The following is an 18,614-nucleotide window of genomic DNA, read 5'->3' as shown; positions in this document are numbered from 1 at the left end:
ATAGTCTCTGAGATACACAGAGGAACATTATTTATAGAGCAAGGGAAACACTGGTGCGGGGTTGAGTTTAGAACTAGCCCAGGAAGGGGTGATAATAGACTTGACCATCGTGTGGGAGACCCACTTGTGACCAGATGTCATACATTGTGCAGGACAACGTACTGTGGCTTGTTCTCTATCCAGGTAGAAGAGTAAAGCATCCTAGCAAATTGTCTCATTGATCTGTTGCAGAGCAGATGATTTAGGAGGACACAGAAAATTAGAACTGGGGGTGGTTGAAGAGGCGTCCTGCAGTGCAGGCAGGAAGGGAAGGAGACGAAGCCGGGAGGCCCCTGAGAGTCTGGGCTCCTGAGATCAGTGAATGAGGTGAGAGAGAACAGTGAGAGAGCTAGGTGGATGCGGAACTGTGGTGCGAGGGAGCCGTCTTGGAGCGGACGTGCTCAGAGTGAAAGCAAATCCAGGGAGTGATCTCGGGATGGACGCTGAGGTGCACTGGCGCTGGAAGCCACGGCCTGGGGTTAAAGACACAGACGGACCAGGGAGGTGACAGCAGGAGGTGATGACTGTGAGGGAGTGACCCGTGGGACAGTTTTTAAAAACTTTGCAGCAAGCAGCTCTTGAGAGTGGGAGGAGGCTGGTGCGCTCCGAGGCTGACGAGGGTCAGCAGGGCCATCGGGCAGGGCCACAGCCGGCCCCTGACCCCGGCTCGCAGCCCTGTCCCTGACGGAGGCCGCGCAGCGTCTGCTCGGAAGGCCGGGGAGAGCCTCGCCTTGAGCAGACCTGAGGGGGACCACGGAGACCAAGAGGTGGTGGCAGAGCCTGTCCGAGATGCGCTGGCACCCTGTTCCGGAAGGCACGGTGGCAGTGGAGGGGGAGAAGTGGGAAAGCCCAGGGCCGTGCAGGGCCGACGGTTTGCAGTCTGGATGACAGCGGAAGCTGGTGAAGGCGAGAGGCAAGACGTGACTGGTGTCCTGCTTCTTGGCACCCGGCTGTGATGTGACTGGGATTGCTGTAGGGTCTTGTGGACTGGGGCACACAGAGTACTGCCCGTACTTGCTTTTTGGTGGTGATAACCTCTTCGTACAGAAATTTGGCTACGAAGGAAAGGGAAGAGATGGACCAATAGCTGGGTTGGTTGCAGATTTGAGACTTAAGACTCTTGCGCATTTAGCAAAGGATCTTAGAGCTAGAAGCAGTCCGTGATCATTGAGCGCCACCATATGTCAGGATCGTATTCGATGCTGTTTGACCTTCTGAGTGATGATAATGGCGGATAGTAATTGAATTGCCGTGTTCCATGTCCTCTGCTAAGGTCTTTGTTGTGGTCATATCTTCTAACCTGTCACTTTTACCCCCGCCCCCCAACTACCACCATGGATGAGGAATCTGAAGGACATAGGTTAAGTAAACTTACTTAAGGTTGAAAAGTGAGTCAGGCTCAGAACCCAGACATCCAGTATACGTGCGTGACCTCGCTCCTGAACCACGACCATCCCAACAAGTTGCAATCTGATAGGCGAGTCCTCCCAAGGCCACATCATGGTCAAGCCAGTACAACAAAAAGAGGTCCATTTCCCCAGATGATTGGGCAGAGACTCTGCCAACAGGTCCAGGCTTCTGCACTCACGAGTACTTTTGCCTTGGGTATTATAGTTTAACTTTAGAGGTTCATCTTCTGTCTTTAAAGCCTGCCTGAGCACTGGCAGACACGTGGAAAATAGTAGAAGTCTTGACTGTCTGGAACTGTTTGGGGTGTCCTAGATTATGTAAGTTTCCTGTCTCTTTTCTCCCTGGTGCCCCTTCACCCGGCATGCTCCACGGTTGCTGCACAGGGAGAGAAATGGAGAATGGGGACAGCTTCTCTGGCTCCTGTAGGTCATCCTCCCCAAATTTCCATGGAAGAGAAAAAGCAAATGATAACAGTGTTTATCTAAGATTTTAAGTTCTCTCTTGCTGTTGCTGTCCTCCATTATCATAGGCCGTTGAAACCTGGTTGAAAAGTAGAAATCAGATGGTGCTTATAATTTTTAATGTTGAGGTTAAGAATACTTAATATCAAATTTCTTTGAAGTCTCACATTCTTTAAAGTATATTGTACACTAAAAATATGTAATGATATATAGTGTTTTAAAATAAAAAAGCAATGAACAGCATATTTTGATGTATTTAAGAATGAAAATGTGATTTTACAATTCTGTCCAGTGGTAATCAAGAGATGTCCTGATTTTGGTGATTTTAAATATGACATCACATACCTACTTTTCTGAGTTCATAAAATTTTTCAGCATTGGTAACATCTTTATAACAATGATCTAAAAATGCCACAGGGGGGGCACCTGGGGGGCTCAGTTGGTTAACCGTCTGACCTCGGCTCAGGTCATGATCTCACAGTTTGTGTGTTCAGGCCCCGCATCGGGCTCTGTGCTGACAGCTCAGAGCCTGGAGCCTGCTTCGGATTCTGTGTCTTCCTCTCTCTCTGACCCTCCCCGACTCACTCTCTGTCTCTGTCTCTGTCTCTCTCTCAAATTAAAGACATTTAAAAAATTTTTTAAAAATGCCAGAGGTAAAAATGACAGTGTTTGGAATGTGATGAGCGCTTTTAATACAGAAACACCCTTGAAATGTTTGTATTGCAGTCTTGTGTCACTCGATGTACAGTTGACCCTTGAACAAACATGACTTTGAACTGCATGGGTCCACCTTTACATGGATTTTTTACAGTACAGTCCTGTAAATGTGTTTTCTCCTTACCATTTTCTTAATATTTTTTCCAGCTTACTTTATTGTGAGAATACAGAATATCATACGGATATCATTCACAATTTGTGTTAATTGTCGTTATCAGTAAGGCTTCAGGTCAACAGTAGGCTATTAGTAGTCACGTTTTTGGGGAGTCCAACATTCTGTGTGATTTTCAATGGCACAGGGGTCAGTGCCCCAACCCCCTCATTGCTCAAGGGTCCATTACATACAGCAGAGTGGGTGATAATCTATCCACCGCAAGAGGAACTGAGAGTGAATTACTGGGAACGCCCAACGACGTGGCTCAGGATTTCTTGTACTGGCCTCTCTTACAACTTTAATTAATTGCCTTTAGTATGTGTTGACCTGGTTATTGATAAAAAGTCATTTACTTATTCCCTGAGAAGGAAATTCAGGTGGACTTGAACTTCCCTTTCTGTTAGTTATTTTGAGTAGACGCTGAGTGTGTAGACACTTTTGTGGGACAGTTTGTGCCTTCTGTGTTTCAGATAGGGAAGGAGCACGTGGGCCTGAAGGCGGTGACTGAAATCCTTCAGGACATTCAGTACAAGGTAAGTGATTATTTAAAAGAAAATTCACCAGGAGGACTCGCAGAGCAGTGGCTCTTCTCACGGGCGTGGTTTCCTGCAGAGGGAGGATACAGGTAAAAGACGAGGACAGTGCCAGGGGCATGGGGCAGAGTCTGGTAGAAACCGAGGCACAGGCTTCCCGCCGTCCTCCCCCAGGGGACTCGCTGAGGGAGGAGCCTGATCCTTCCAGCAGCGCTGTGTCACGACAGGCGTGAGGTGTGACCGCTCAGCAGACGACCCGAGCCTCTGTGTCCGGGGCCTTGTTCGGGGTGGTTATATGCGTGCAGGGTCTGTGTAACTGACCTCTACTTCTCGGACTCCAGCCCGAGCAAATCCAAGCGTTATCGTGAATCCCATTGTCAGGGTGAACTTCTCTGGTCCAGCTGGTCCAGCACGGCCCAAGGTCTCCGGCACACAAAACACTCTTATCAGGCAGGATATTCCACGGCCTGCGAGCCAATCAAGGCCAGTCCTGAGGACGGACCTCCTTTTGAGCCACCCAGGCCTGCTGAGGTCACCCTCTCCATCCTGGTGATAGGAGAGTTGGTAAATGAAACACAAGTTATGGTAATTATACTTCAAGGAGACAAGGACACATGAGCTGTAAGATCCTGTATCTGGAGACAAGGTGATTTCGTTTGATCTGATTCTGTGGGGATGCAGCCCAGCTTTGCTGGCAAGTTCTGTTTTAACCAGTACTTTCTTCCAAAAAAACCTTTTTTAATGTTTTATTTGTTTTTTAGAGAGAGACAGACAGCGTGAGCAGCAGAGGGTCAGAGAGAGAGAGGGAAGCACAGAACCGGAAGCAGGCTCCAGGCTCTGAGCTGAGCTAGCTGTCAGTACAGAGCCTGACACGGGGCTCAAACCCATGAACGGCGAGATCATGACCTGAGCTGAAATTGGACGCTTAGCCAGGCGCCCCTAACCAGTACTTTTTAACACTCCCATCAAATTGATGGAACCTGAGTAGCCTTGGAGGGCAATAGTATAATCCTGGGTGGCTTCCGGAGACTAAAGCACAGAGATTCAGAGATCCAGGGCCAATCCAAAAATCCATCTGGGAATAAAGTCTGATTGGCTCTTGGCCAGCACTAGCCTGGGGCATCTTGAATTAGGCAGCAGCCTCTTCCAGAGGTTTCCCGAGCAGGCTCAGGGTGAGTCCAGCTACCACGGGAAAGCACAGACCAGTCAAATTCTGGTCAAAAGGAGAAGGACACATTTTGACCGATGTGTGTCTACTAGAAATGGATTGAGAAAAGTTTCCTGTTTTGCTCCTGCTCCTGTGGCATCAGTCTTTCTGGAATACAGGGGGCTGAGGGGATGTAAGTAAGCTGGATTCTCTCTCTTTTTTTCCATGTTTATTTATTTTTGAGAGAGAACACGCATTAAGACAAGCAGGGAGTGGCAGAGAGAGACTCCCAAGCAGGCTCCATGCTGTCAGCACAGAGCCCACCTGGGGCTCGAACTCACAAACTGTGAGATCATGGCCTGAGCTGAAATCAGGACTTGGATGCTTGCTGGATTCTTTAATGTGTCACATAGTTCTAGAAGTAAGGAAGAGACCAAGAGGCAATGCATTCACCTGCCCTGTTATGTCTGTGTTGGTAAAGTAATCGCCTAAGAGACATCCAACTGCTGGGACCGGTCTGTTTGCCTCTGGGGCCTGAGCAATTTAAGTGGCACTATTTAAAATACTGATTGTAAATGGGAACCATTGAATAATGGCACAAATATTTTATCGATCCTTCAATACAGCTGTGGTAAAAAGAAGTAAGAATTGAGTAGTTTCACGCAGGTGTGGTGTTAGTGTTCGCTCCCTAGAGGAAGAGAGCATCTAGAAGACATCGTAGAGCTGTTTCCAAATGCAAATGAAACACAACGAGAGTGTAGGAGGCAGGTTATCGTGCCCAGGAGGCTGGGAGCTGAGGTCAGAGCAGTGGGAGGAAGGTCATTTCAGAAGAATTCCTTGATCCAGGGTCCAGGCATTTTACACCAAAGCCCGTCTCTGGTGTGGATGTGCTAGGAGCTGGCGGGGGGCACTGGACGGGCCGTGGGAAGCTCCACCCCGGGGTGGCCGGGAAAACCGAACTGTGGTGGCGAAGAAACCACCGTGGGCTCAAAGCAGGGGTGTCTCCTTGGAACCAGCCACGGTTGCTCCAGGGGGAGGACGGAGCGAGGAGCCTACGCACCTGTGGGTCCTTCAGAAAAGACTCAACCTGGATTTGTAGTGCAAATGGATTGTTACTACACCACTTAGACATTGTGGGTTAACATGGGGTAATTGTTTTTCTTTTCCAGGGGAAGTCCAAAACAATACCCTGCTTTAATCCTAACACGTTATTACCAGGTAAGTGTTTATCTGGATCGCGTATGAGGAAATTTAACCGTGTGCATTGTTTCCCTCAGAATAAGTATAACTATATATTATTAGTTAACAAAGTTTCTTCACGATTTACATTCTCTGTAGTAGGTACCAGTTTCAGATTGCTCTGGACGTGGGAGTAAACCTTTTAAAATAATAAACATTTTGTCACTTGTTCCATTACTCTCTGGAGTTTCCTTTGGCTTTTTTATTCGTAAAAATTGCTACATCTGTGAAAAGCACAAGCATAACATAACCCCGACATACTTCTAGGATTGGTCAGCCAGGTTCTTACTAACTTCTGAGTGAAATAAACTTAGTATCTATTGCAGTGATACTAATATTTAGGTGTTACTCTAAGTTAAGTATACTGAAACATGTAAGAGTTGTGTATAAGATACTCAAAACATAATCTGTAGCTGAAGGTTGTTTGGGATAACATTTTGGTCTTTACATTTCTCTGCCTAAATTTTATGCTATTTCTTAGTGTTTTAAACAAAACAAAATAGGCTGATGCACTGTATCTTCTACTTCCTACATTGAACGAACTGCTCCATGGCAGACTGGGTTTTGCCGTGCATTGAACATGTATCCATCCTATTTGATTGTGAATTCCTCTAATGCAGAATTAGAAGATTTTTTTATTTTTTTATTTTTTTAATGTTTTTTAAAATTTATTTTTGAATGAGAGAGAGAGAGAGAGAGAGAGAGAGCAAGCGAGCAGGGGAGGGTCAGAGAGAGAGGGAGACCCAGACTCCAGAGCAGGCTCCAGGCTCTGAGCTAGCTGTTAGCACAGAGCCCGACAGGGGCTCGAACCCACAGACTGTGAGATCATGATCTGAGCCGAAGCCAGATGATTAACCGACTAAGCCACCCAGGTGCCCCTTAAAAGATTTCTTAGGAATGATTTCTTTTGCCTTGTCATAATAGTCCTTTACTGTTTTGCTGTTGAGGGAGTAGTATGGAGCTAGCTAGAACAGAATGGTTGAAGACACAGACTTTGAAGTTCGACTGTGTGGCTTTGAATTCTGGCTCTGGTAGTGTTTAGCTGAGTGACCTTAGGCAAATTACAACCCACTGTGATTCGGTTTCTCCATCTGAAAAGTGGGGTTTATGACACTGTGTCTCTTGTTGGTTTGTGGTAAGGGTTAAATGAGTTCATGTCAGGTGCTTAGAACAGTGCCCCACATGGAGTGAGTACTGAATTGGTACTGAATTAAGCATGAATAAGTCAGATCAGTCCTTCAATAAAGTAAAAAAACGCCACAGATACACTTCTTCGGAAGTGACTACACTTGGTACATATATACACGTGTGTGTGTGTGTGTGTATCAAGTTTATATAGCCATATTTGGATTATATAGTGATACATTGATGGAAAGCACTACAAATAACAGAAAGAGTGTGCCCATTAGTAATTTTCTCTGTGAGCATTAGATTAGGAATACACGTGTGAGGCTCTAGTTTAAAATGACATTGGTCTGAAAACTGTTGGTTAGACAGTTTGTAATTTTGAAAATTATTATTGGAATCTTCAAGATAATTGTTAACGTGCCCATGCTTGCCCAGATCCTTTGCTGCGGGACTACTGGGTGTACGAAGGCTCCCTCACCATCCCGCCGTGCAGCGAGGGCGTCACCTGGATATTGTTCCGATACCCTCTAACTGTATCCCAGCTCCAGGTGAGTACGGCCTTTTACATCTTCCAGAAGGAGTTCTGAGCTAAAGGTTAAACATTGTTTCTGTAAAGGAGAAGGGTCCGTTTTATGTTCTAGCTTCCTTTAGAGCCGTCACGTCTTCACAAATGAAAGTTAAATGTCTTGAACCAGTGAAAGCAATTGAAAGGTCAGGGATGAACCAAACCCAGCTGTCATTATGAGCTGTATTATAAAAGTTAGTTTTTATAGAGTAAATAGAAATCCCTGAAATAGTCAGACTTTTGATTAGTCTAGTTATTTCTTTCTGTAGGACTCCCCAGGAATGGAAAGGATAAAGGTCTTGGAAATGAGAATGTGGGTTATTTCTGTGAGTCACATGGGCTTTATAATATTTCTTCCTTATCTTGCACAAGAAAGTTCTGTAAGCAGAAGCATCAAGAGGAGGTAAAAGGAATGCTCTGGAAAGATCCAGATTGTTCCCTAGCCCCACTTTTGGTCACCCACTTCCCACCTTAGGCTTTGCATAGGTGCTCTAATGCTGATGCACAGGCTGGAGGCCCCAGGTTGGATGTCATGGGTTGTTGGCTGGTGGAACAGGAGACGACATTATTATAATGGGTTTAAATAATGATTTTGATATTCCTACAGAAGAGGTGCTTCAGATCTCTCCTGTCCTCCAGGGATCTAAGGGCTGTGTTCTAAGAGGCTGTATTTTTTTTCATCATGATCAATCTCAAAAGTCTTAAGCTACACTCCAAACAAACCAAGTTTCCTTTAATAATGTTTATAGATTTTTATTATATCCCTTATCAATTTATAAGAACATTAAGTTTAGTAACTACTCAGTAAAGCCTTCTTTTGCTTTTCCTTAAATCTTCAAAATCCTTTCAGCCTTTAACAGTTTCTTCTTCTTTTTTTTCCCCCAAGGATTAATTTTAAGAGTTCTCAATTTAGCTTCTCCATTCCTTTGCAGACTTTGATCACACCACCTTTAGGCCTTCATATTTTTAATGTAACAGATCCCTTATTTATTCATTTGTTCCTGTGTTCTCACAAGAAACTATCCCCAAGTCCCAACCAGACACACAAAAAGAATATAGAGACTCAAATGTAGTCTTTACCCTCCAAAGGTTTACCGTAGAGTTGAAGAGGCAAACGGTCACATAGATAATTATGTTCACCGTGAGCAGTGAGGTGCTCCAGAAACGAATAGGAGAGACACCCATCCCTGACTGGGAATTTTCAAAATTAATCTCTAGGAAAAGAAGTCAGTGAATAATTCCTGAAATAATATTAGGAGTAAGTCTCGTAAAGGAGAGAAGGGAACGAGAAATTTGAGTCTAAGGTTAGGAAGAGAAGTCTGCACTGCTGATGATGGGTTTGCGTTTTAGCACCAAGTTGGGAGCAGTGGTGACCGATGCGTGTGAACATTTCAGTGACGTGTCACAGGAGAAACGTGGGGTTCTTACGGTGTAGGCTCCTCTCTGCGCTGTTGTTTAAGGGAGCGGGTTGACAGTCCCTGCCTCGCCAGCAGCGTTGCCCTGGGTGTGGGCACGTGGCCGGCAGAAAGGGGAAGCGTGTGGAGAACCTTCCGGCGGAGTTTGAAAGGGCCGGTCCCAGAAACAGTGGACGCTCGGGCTTGGCCTGCTCTTGGCTGGAGCTCCGCCTCATGGCCGCCGCTGACTGCGGGGGAGGCTGGGAAGCGTTCAGGCCTCGTGGCCAGGAAGAGGGCGGAGCGGACCTGGTGACGAGCTGTGCCCGGTTCGGGAGGAGACCGCAAACCAGCTGATTACGGAACCTCAGGGCAACTGGAAGAGACAGTGCCAGGCAAGGAACTGGGAAGGACTTGAGGACAGCCGGGAGGGAATGTCAGAGAATTTCAGTGGGATGCGTGTTGCCTCCCTCCCTCCCCCCGAATGGCCGTTAACTGCACCATATAGAAGTGAGCCCCGATGCCAGTGGGTAGTCCTGGGATCCACCCCGGTTCTGTGTGACCATCAGCACCGGGTGCCTGAGCGCTGCCGCCTTCCAACTCTTGCCCTTTGTGGCATTACAGTTCCTCTGAGACCCTCTTGCTCTATGTGACTTTGTCAGGAAAATCTCACTGGGATCAGAGAAGGCTTCTACCTGCCTGGCCTGTGTTTTGTGTCCTCAGTAGGAAGAATTTGGTTTTCTTGACAGAAGCACAGGGCAAGATGTTCAGAGGCTGAGGTGGGCATACAGATGGCGGGACATTGGCATAAGAGAAGGAGCCAGTGGACACAAACACGTGAAATACTCAAGGAAAGAGTATGGGTGAAGAAGAGTCCAGAAGACGGGGGAAACATTCTCCTGGGACTTTTCCCCGAGGGCATCTGTCTTTTACAAGAGAAGTCTTCACAGCTGGGTCCCCCGGGACTTACTACTCTCCTTTTGCCTTCTCGTTACCCCAAGGCCGGTCCTCTCGCTGACCTCACATCTCCAAGGTAGGGAAGATGGTCTGGGGTTAGCAGGGGGCGTGTGAAGGCCATGCCTGTGCTTGGCTACCCTCCAGGTCAGACAGTGAGAGATGACAACCTCAGTGGTCCTATTTTAGCATCGTCTGGGAATGGTATATATCAAAGACCAAATACCCCTTGGCACTTGCTTTTCCTGTAACTTGCTTCTAGGACAGTGATACCATTTCCTGAAAGTAGCATAAAATCTTAGATGGCTGAGTTTCAAAGCTTTGAGGCTTAATATGCAGAATGTTTGTGATGCCAGGGATACATTCATTGGCTTTTACATGTCATTGCCCTGCAATTACTGATAGAATATGGTAATATTTTGCCGTGGTCCTGTCTCCCTTCACCCTTGTCATAGGCAGATGCTAACATGTGGAATATCTCCTTTGTGAATAATATGGGTAATTTGTTCATGAATTCATGCATTCATTGATTAATTTGGTAATTTGACATTTTCTATATTCCAGGTACCATAGTAGGCACTTAAGCAGAGGACCAATAAGACATGGTTCTAACCTCAAGAAATTCTCCGTCTAGGGGGAAAAGCGAATATGTCCACATTTAAAGAACAATAATTTCATGTGAACTCTGCCTTCGTATGACATGAATATGGTTTTGTGACAGCACATAGGACGGACATCAGATATGATGTAGCCATCTGGTTGACCTTCCCCAGGCCAGGTGATGGGGTGTGGCACGACCGTTAGTGGGCGTTGCCAGCTGGGGAAGAAGTGTCCGCACAGGCGCAGAGGACTTGGAGATGCAGGCTGTTAGCATAAAGGGCCGTGGCATGAGATAAAATTGGAGAGACCAAGGGCCTGACATTCATCAGCGAGCCTTGCCAGCGTGCTGTGGAGGCTTCCCGAAGGCTAGGAGTCTCTGGGATGTTGTGAGAAACAGAAACAAGGCCAAGTTTCAACTTGAAAAACCTCTCTGTAGGTACAGTATGAAGATGGAAGTCCTCGTGAAGCCTGTGACAGGGAGATGAAAGGAGGGAATGGCTCTAGAAATAATAAAGTAGTAGAGTTGGTGACTGAGGATATTGGAGGGTTTTCAGGGAGCACGGACCACATATTCCTCCCTGGAATTTGGCTTGAGTGACCAGTGAGTGTGGAGTGGCTCTTTACCATGGCAGGGAATAAAAGTGGAGGAGCTGGCTTTATGGAGAATATTGGGAGTTTCTGGTTGTAAATGCTGAGAGTTTGAGATGCCTTTGAGACATCCAAGAAAAGGGCGTGGGGTTGAAGCCCTACGTGTAGAAGAGGAGATTTTTTAAGGAGAGAAAGGGAAAGAAGTGGAGCGCTGGGCAGTGGCAGCTGATCAGGGCGTGCATGTGCATTCCAAGAGTTGTCCCCATGCGGGGACTCCAGGAGTGGGGAGAGTCAAGAGGCTGATGTGGCATAATGACTGGAAGCCAAGGTGGGGGATGGGCGTGAGTTTTTGAGGAGGAAGGAGTGGAGAGAAGAAAAGTGCCCAATGCCGCACGCACATTAAGGGAAGGGCTGATACGGATTTCTTGGGAATTAGCCGCAAGGAGAGGTCTCAGACGTGGAGCTCTAGCAGAAGAGTCTGAATCCACAGTCCCGTTCGCTCAGCGTTGCCTTGTGTAGGCTCACTTCTCCAACAACAGAGCAAACCTTTTAGTGAAAAATAAAACTTGATCACCACAGTGAATTTCTATTTATTGGAAGTTAGGATGGACCTTGGTGAGCCAGAAAAGAGAACATTCTCAGTCCCTCTTAGAACTCTATTAAGGACTTTTTAGCTGGCATGTTAACACATGGGATGTGCATGTTGAAACGCATTGTGAATGTTAACTGATGTTCTGTAAATGCGAGCACTAGTGTTTTACACCCTGTTGACTAGCATGTGGTGCCAAAACTCAGAAGCAAATCACTGTGCCTTTGTGTCTGGCTGCCTTCAAAGGGGACCTTGCTTTCTGTTGTCCCTCTGAGTAGGGTCAGTGACAAACTCTAAGCCTAACCCACAGAGTCCTGTTCCTCAATTGTTGGGAAAGCTGTGTCTTCCTACCTGGGAGCCCAAGCCCAAGGTGTGTGTATTGGAAGGAATGATCTCTACTGCTCTTGAAAACAGAGGACTTTCCAATTAGCCACAGCTTTTTAAGAAAAGAAAGATTTGGGTACTCTTTGCACAAAGCTCCATGGTATATCTGTTCAGAAGGCTGCAGTGTTAAAATACACACACACACACACACACACACACACACACACTAGAATGCATTTTAGAGTGATTTTTTTAAAAAAATCATAATTTTAGGAAAAATATAAATTAGTCTGTCCATTGATTTGAATGGTTCACTCTTTCTGCTCTTAGAATTTCAGAGACAGCAGAGCAAAAGTGGAAAAGGTCCAGAGAGGGCAGGAAGAATGAGAGGGACCAAAGGGAGAGAAGTGATTCTAAAATTCCAAGAAAAATGGAAACATCTCATATTATTTCCCTTAAAGAGGAACAGAGAAAAGGGGAGGGATTGTATACAAAGTAACAGAAGGAACAGCAAATAGTAGATAGAGCCTTTGCACAGCTGAGTATATTGAGAAATATGAAACTGTATTGAAGAAAAAATGGTTCCTCTTAGATCACAAGGGTAACATATGTAAATTAAGCTGCAGGGTATTATTATGAAATAATAGGTATCTTGAAATACACCGTCTGCCACAGGACAATAATGTCTGCACTAGCCACACTAAAGAAAAAGCTCTAAATCATCATACTTTTTAATGAAATGCACAGCAGTTCGATTTAAGGAGTCATCTTCAGTTGACGTAGAATTAACAATCCTATCATGGCGCATTTCCGTCCTTGCGAGTGCTCAGAATTCTGCAGGATGGTGCATCTGGGAGCCTGTGCTCAGTTGAATTTGTTCATATTATTTTCGGTTAGCATACCACATGCTAGTGGGGAAAAGCATGCTATTGGATGGATTTGAATGAGTGTAATTTTCTTTTATTTTGCTGTGATCTATAACTGTTAAATTACTTTTCAATAAACAGTGGTCTAAGCGTTAAGAAGCTGAAGGAAAATTTTTTTTCAGCTGAATTGTTATGCTCAGAAATGAGATTCCAAGAACAGAATAAAAAATAACCAGATTTCGTCAAGTCTGTCAACAGAATTTTAAGGCACATCCTGATTTCCAGAGACGTTAAAATGTGAACACCACTCGGGACTGATAAGATGTGGTTATCGTGATACAGTGGTGTGTGCACGCGCACACACAGAGGACGGGTAAAGTTTTAGTCTCCTTTTCCTCGTTTTCTCTCTCTTCTTTTTGTTTCCCCTTACTCATCTGTTCCTATTTCTTAATTTATCTGCCTTCTCAGGTTGGATGTGCCTGTCTTTGTGTTTATCTCTTCCAACATTAACAGGATTCCAGTGAAGCAAAGGAACAGAAATGTGTGTATTGTCTTTTGCTGTGTGGATATGTGTCTGGTAGAACTTGGAAACCCACTTTTAATTTTCTTTTCTTCTCCGTTTTCCTTCCTCTTCCTTCTTCCCCATTCCATGTTTCATAGAGGTCGGAAAGGGGGACTCTTCCTAGCCCCAGCGGCCCGAGTCAGGCCTGTGGGACCCGGGAGCCAACGAGGTGTTGCCGTACCCAGGAGTCAGCGGCAGGGCCTTTCTTCCTTTGCTCCACATGGGTTTTGAGGAGCTGTTAACCCTAAAGTCCAAGTTGCAGTGGGACCACGGCACGGTCACGTTTGCCCGTTTCAGGGGTGCGGGGGTGGCTCAGTCAGTCAAACATCCGACTCCTGACTTTGGTTCAGTTGTGATCCATAGGTGGGAGACAGAGCCCCATGTAGTCATGGAGCCTACTTAGGACTCTCTTCTCTCTCCTCCTGCCCCTCCCCTGCTCGTGTGCTTGCATGCGTGTACTCTCTACCTCTCTCTCTCTTTTTCTTTCTCTCAAAAAAAGATTTCCAAATGATTTGGAATATTTGCTGTAAATTTTCTTCTGTATCCATCATGATTCTCAAATGTGGGTGGACTTGTTAGAACACAGATTGCTGGGGAGGGGCGCCTGGGTGGCTCAGTCAGCTGAGCATCAGACTTCAGCTCAGGTCATGATCTCATGGTTTGTGAGTTCAAGCCCCACACTGGGCTTGTTGCTGTCAGCGGAGAGCCCACTTCAGATCCTTTGTTCCCTTCTCTCTGGCCCTTCCCTGCTCTCCAAAATGAGTAAACAACAACAACAACAACAACAGAACACATTCTGGGCCCCCACAGAGTTTCTGATTCAGTATGACTGGGACAGGAACTTATTCCAGGAAGCATGCTTTAAGAACCCCTTTTTTTGTCTGCTTGTCTTTACCTCCATGTATAGTTTAGAATAGCACTCCAACACCAGATTGCTGAGGTGCGAAGGTCAGCACTGAATATCCAGTGGAAACAATAGGAACCACGTATATAAGATTAAAACTTCTGGTAGTCCCAATAAAGCCTCTAAATAGATGAAATTAATTCAGATAGTATTTTTTAACCCAGTGTACCCCAAATATCATCTTAACATGTAATCAATGTAAGAAATCGTGGACAGGATGTTTTTTAGCCTGTTCATGCTAAGTCTGACTCCCGCTGTGCGTTCTGCATTCCCAGCACACCTCAGTTCAGACCAGCCTCATTTCACATACTCAGAGGCCACATGGGACTGGTGACTACTGTCATGGATAGTGCAACTCTAGATTTTCTCTCCTGGGACACATGGTTTTTCCGTTTCTTAAAATGAGTTATTTTTAGGCACCTGTGGGGGCTTTTACAAGTATTTCCTCAGTGTCTTCCATGATGGAGAGCGGTTCCTCGGTGGTCATGAACTCTAGACTGTAACTTTTTTTTTAATGTGTATTTATTTTTTGAGAGAGAGAGATGGAGACAGAGCATGAGTAGAGGAGGGGCAGAGAGAGAAGGAGACAAAGAATCCAAAGCAGGCTCCAGACTCTCAGTGCAGAGCCTGGTGCAGGGCTTGAATCCATGCACTGTGAGATTATGACCTGAACTGAAGTTGGACGCTCAACCAACTGAGTCACCCAGGTGCCCCCGCCTTTTTTTAAAGTCACCAGCCATTTATTCATGCAGCTAATATTTTTTGAACATTCATTACATTAAGAAAGAGTGAGAACAGAGTAATGAACCACACAATGCTTCCTTTCAAAGGTTCATTATCTAGAACAGAGCCAAGCAGGTAAACAATTACAGCTCACTGCATAACATGATCAGCTTGGCATGTTATTTATTTATTTATTTATTTTCCAAGATTTTTTTAAATTCAAGCTGGTTAACATATAGCATATAGTGTAGTATTGGTTTCAGGAGTAGAATTTAGTGATTCATCACTTACATGTAATACCCAGTGCTCAACCAACAAGTGCCCTCCTTAATGCCCATCACCCATTTAGCCCATTCCTCATCCTCCAGCAGCGCTCAGTTTTTTCTCTGTAGTTAGCAGTCTCTTATGGTTTGCCTCCCTCTGTTTTTATCTTATTTTATTTTTCCTTCCCTTTCCCTATGTTCATCTGTTTTGTTTCTTAAAATCCACATGAGAAATCATATTATTTGTCTTTCTGATTTACTTATTTTGCTTAGCATAATACACTCTAGTTCGGTCCACATTGTTGCAGGTGGCAAGATTTAATTTCTTTTGATGGCTGAGTAATACTCCATTGTATATATACACCGTATCTTCTTTATCTATTCATCTGTGCGTTAGTTGATGGACATTTGGGATCCTTCCGTAATTTAGCTGTTGTTGACAGGGCTGCTGTAAACATCCGGGTGCACGTGCCCCTCTGAGTCAGTGGTTTTGTATCCATTGGATAAATACCTGGTAGTGTAGTTGCTGGGTCATTGGGTAGCTCTGTTTTTAACTTTTTGAGGAACTTCCATACTGTTTTCTGTAGATTTCTCCTTTATCTCCATTCTCACCGTCTCTTGTTCCCTTAGTTAGTATTTTTAGCCATCTGACGGGTGGTATCTCATTGTGGCTTTGATTTGTATTTCCTTGATAATGAGTGATGTTGAGCATTTTCTCATTTGTCTGTTAGCCTTTTGTATATCTTCCTTAGAGCCATGTCTGGACATGTCTGGACTGTAATTTGATGATGTTTGCATATGTGTAGTTCATCAGTAATGGTCCTCAAGTGAAGACGGGAAGACAGTGGCAGAGATCAGGACTGAGGATTGGAATACGGGAAAGTGGACAGCATTGTTACTGGGGAGATGATATTCTCTTCTCTAAACTCTTAGAAAAATTAGATCAGATTAAGGAGTCAGTGCCAGGTGAGTTGGTTTATGGATGAAAAGTCAGGAAGAAAGAGGGAGCAATGGTTTTAGAAAAAAGTGAGATAGTGGGTTGAGGAAATTGAAATAAGTGAAAACAAACAAGGCTGAGTACATGAAGACTGGAGAGTCATATAAATGACATGTAGCATACAATCCCCGGATATATAAGTATATATGGACAGTTGCTTTGACTTGCTTTCGACCGCTGCCATGAGGAAGTCTAATTCACGTATTATCAGTACTTGATAAGAAAGGAAAATAAGATGAGAACATTGACTTTTATGTTACTTTTCTCTTTTAACATGATAGCAGAGATGTAAGTCAGAAGAAGGCTGGTAGAAGATATTCATAGAAACTTGGGAACTTTTAAAAACAATTAGTGCCAAACTTGAAGCCATGTAAATTAGCACTTTAAATGCACTCCTGAAGAAAACTGTTTCAAAGCTGAACTTTGAGTGAATAATCTGATTCATGAGTCCATGAAGGTCGGAGTAAATGCTTTAGACTAAGTATAGTGCACACCCGGTTCAGAGAACAGAAGCTATTCAACTCTGCTACCTTCAGAAGATGAGGATTTCTCCCTGAAGCTTGGGTTTCCTCTCTCTCTCTCGCTCTCTCTCTCTCTCTTTCTCTCTCTCTCTCTCTCTCTCTCTCTGTCTCTCTCTCTCTCTCTCAAATTGGTTAAAAACAAATAGCCATGTTTAAGTAGAGTAGCGTTAAAAATCAACGAAGTCATCCTTACTGATACGTGTGATAGTGTTGGTCTCTGCACTGCCCTGACATCTGGATTTCATTGCAGACTTTTATCCTGAAAATATTATTCTGCTCGTTTCTCACTGTCTGTCTTTTCAGGGGGAGATAACGCAGTATGCGCTTGAAACCATTTGAAGTGACTACAGGTTGGGGGGGGTAGTTACTTAAGAAAAATTGGCATTTCAGAAGGACATGTTTTGCCCTTGATCTCTGTTGACGTTTGAAGTCTTCACAGCATTGCTATGATCAGAGAAAAACATTTCTTGTGAAATCGTTCTCTCCAAGAATGCAGTGGTTTGAGACTGGCCGGCTGTGGGTTCAGATCATCTGTTCTAGAAGAAGCTGTTTTCACTGAATTTGCTTCAGGCTGAGGTCTGGGGCTTGAAAGAGTTCTTGTCGGCTCAGAATATGTAAATATAAAATTAGCCTAGCTTGAAAAAACGAGCTTCAAGGTCAATCAAAAGAGAACTATTTCCTGAAATATGTGCACGCCGTACGGTTTCTGGTCCCTGTTGCTCATCAGCGAACCCACGCATGGTTTGGAGATTCTGGCCGCAGCCATTACGTGGGATTTACACATGAAAGTGAACGAGGGAGGGAGGGCTTTCTGTGTTCTCAGGCAGTCGGTTTATTACTTCCCGGCTGTTTTCTACAGAAAAAACTGTAGCTAAATATTTATCTCAGGAGGCTCCCGGTTTGACTTCAGAAGAAGTCATGCTGGTATCCGCTCAGCACGTCTGTGTGCTGGAAGTACGCTCGGTGATGTTCATGAATTCTCTCCCTTCTTAGACCGTCCTCGCAAGGACTGTGTGTTAGCCCCTCTTACACACGTGTGGGAACTGAAGCCCAACCGGGTGACGTCATCCGGTTGTTTGGCGTCTTAGGGGTCAGAACCAGGGTGTGAACTCGGCTTCGGATGCAGAGCCTCGTGCCTTCCTCCCACGTTCTCCTCTGTGAGTTCCTTCCTACTCCATGAGAAACGCGGTCAAGGTACATTCCACAAGTGATGACGGGATTCTCACGCGGCCTCGGTTCTAGAAGTTTTCCAGGTGCGGTAAGCAAGAGGTGCCGCCCACATTCCCAACCAAAGATCCCAAGAAAGCCTGGTGAAGACCCACTGCGGAGGCTAGACAGCTGCTTGCTTCTCTCGCTGGCACTGGGCGTCATAAAAAAGCAAACAACAACAGGACAGTAGTAGGTGCGGCAGCCTTATCCCATTTAGGCGAGATCGGGTGCGTTCAAGGTGGTATGGCCATAGACAAACCTTATCCCATTTAGGGAAATCATTTGGAGACCTGAGAAAATAAGTCCTTAGAGGTTAGATTTCTAACTTGGGTTCCAATCTTACAAGCTGCTTCCTTTTTTCTGGGCTCTGTTTCCCACAATGTATATGAGTGTTGGGGATTCTAGAATCCTGTGAGACTTAACTCTTTGGAGTCTGGGGACCTCTGAGGAAATGCACATGTAAAAATTTTGCATATCATTCAAGGGTTTTATGGGCCTCCCAAAGTCTCTAGTGGTGTCTAGACTTTATTGGAACCCCTGAGTTAGTTGATCTCCTGCATTTCCTTGTAGCTCACAAGTGGCAGAATTCTGTGGCTCTGCTGGACAAAGAACCTTTGTAGATAAAGCTCTGTGATACCTGGTGAATTTTTTGTGAATTGATGCTCTTTATAGCACATTTGTTACATATCCTGGGATGGAGAGGGCACAGGTTATACTGAGTTAATGAGGA

At 45.1% G+C, this 18,614-nt stretch overlaps 1 protein-coding gene across 1 annotated transcript in view; it reads left to right on the top strand.

The window, feature by feature from the left end:
• CA8 (carbonic anhydrase 8) overlaps positions 1–18,614 on the top strand; it is an 86,599-nt gene that overhangs the window by 45,451 nt on the left and 22,534 nt on the right. The window contains exons 5-7 of the mRNA XM_029923400.1: positions 3,252–3,314; positions 5,631–5,679; positions 7,264–7,376. Of these exons, the coding sequence (XP_029779260.1) occupies positions 3,252–3,314; positions 5,631–5,679; positions 7,264–7,376 (225 nt within the window). The remainder of the gene's footprint in view (positions 1–3,251; positions 3,315–5,630; positions 5,680–7,263; positions 7,377–18,614) is intronic.

This window comes from Suricata suricatta, chromosome 15 (genome assembly GCF_006229205.1).
Source record: "Suricata suricatta isolate VVHF042 chromosome 15, meerkat_22Aug2017_6uvM2_HiC, whole genome shotgun sequence".
Lineage (NCBI taxonomy): Eukaryota > Metazoa > Chordata > Mammalia > Carnivora > Herpestidae > Suricata > Suricata suricatta.
This window is presented reverse-complemented; position numbering and strand designations above follow the sequence as displayed.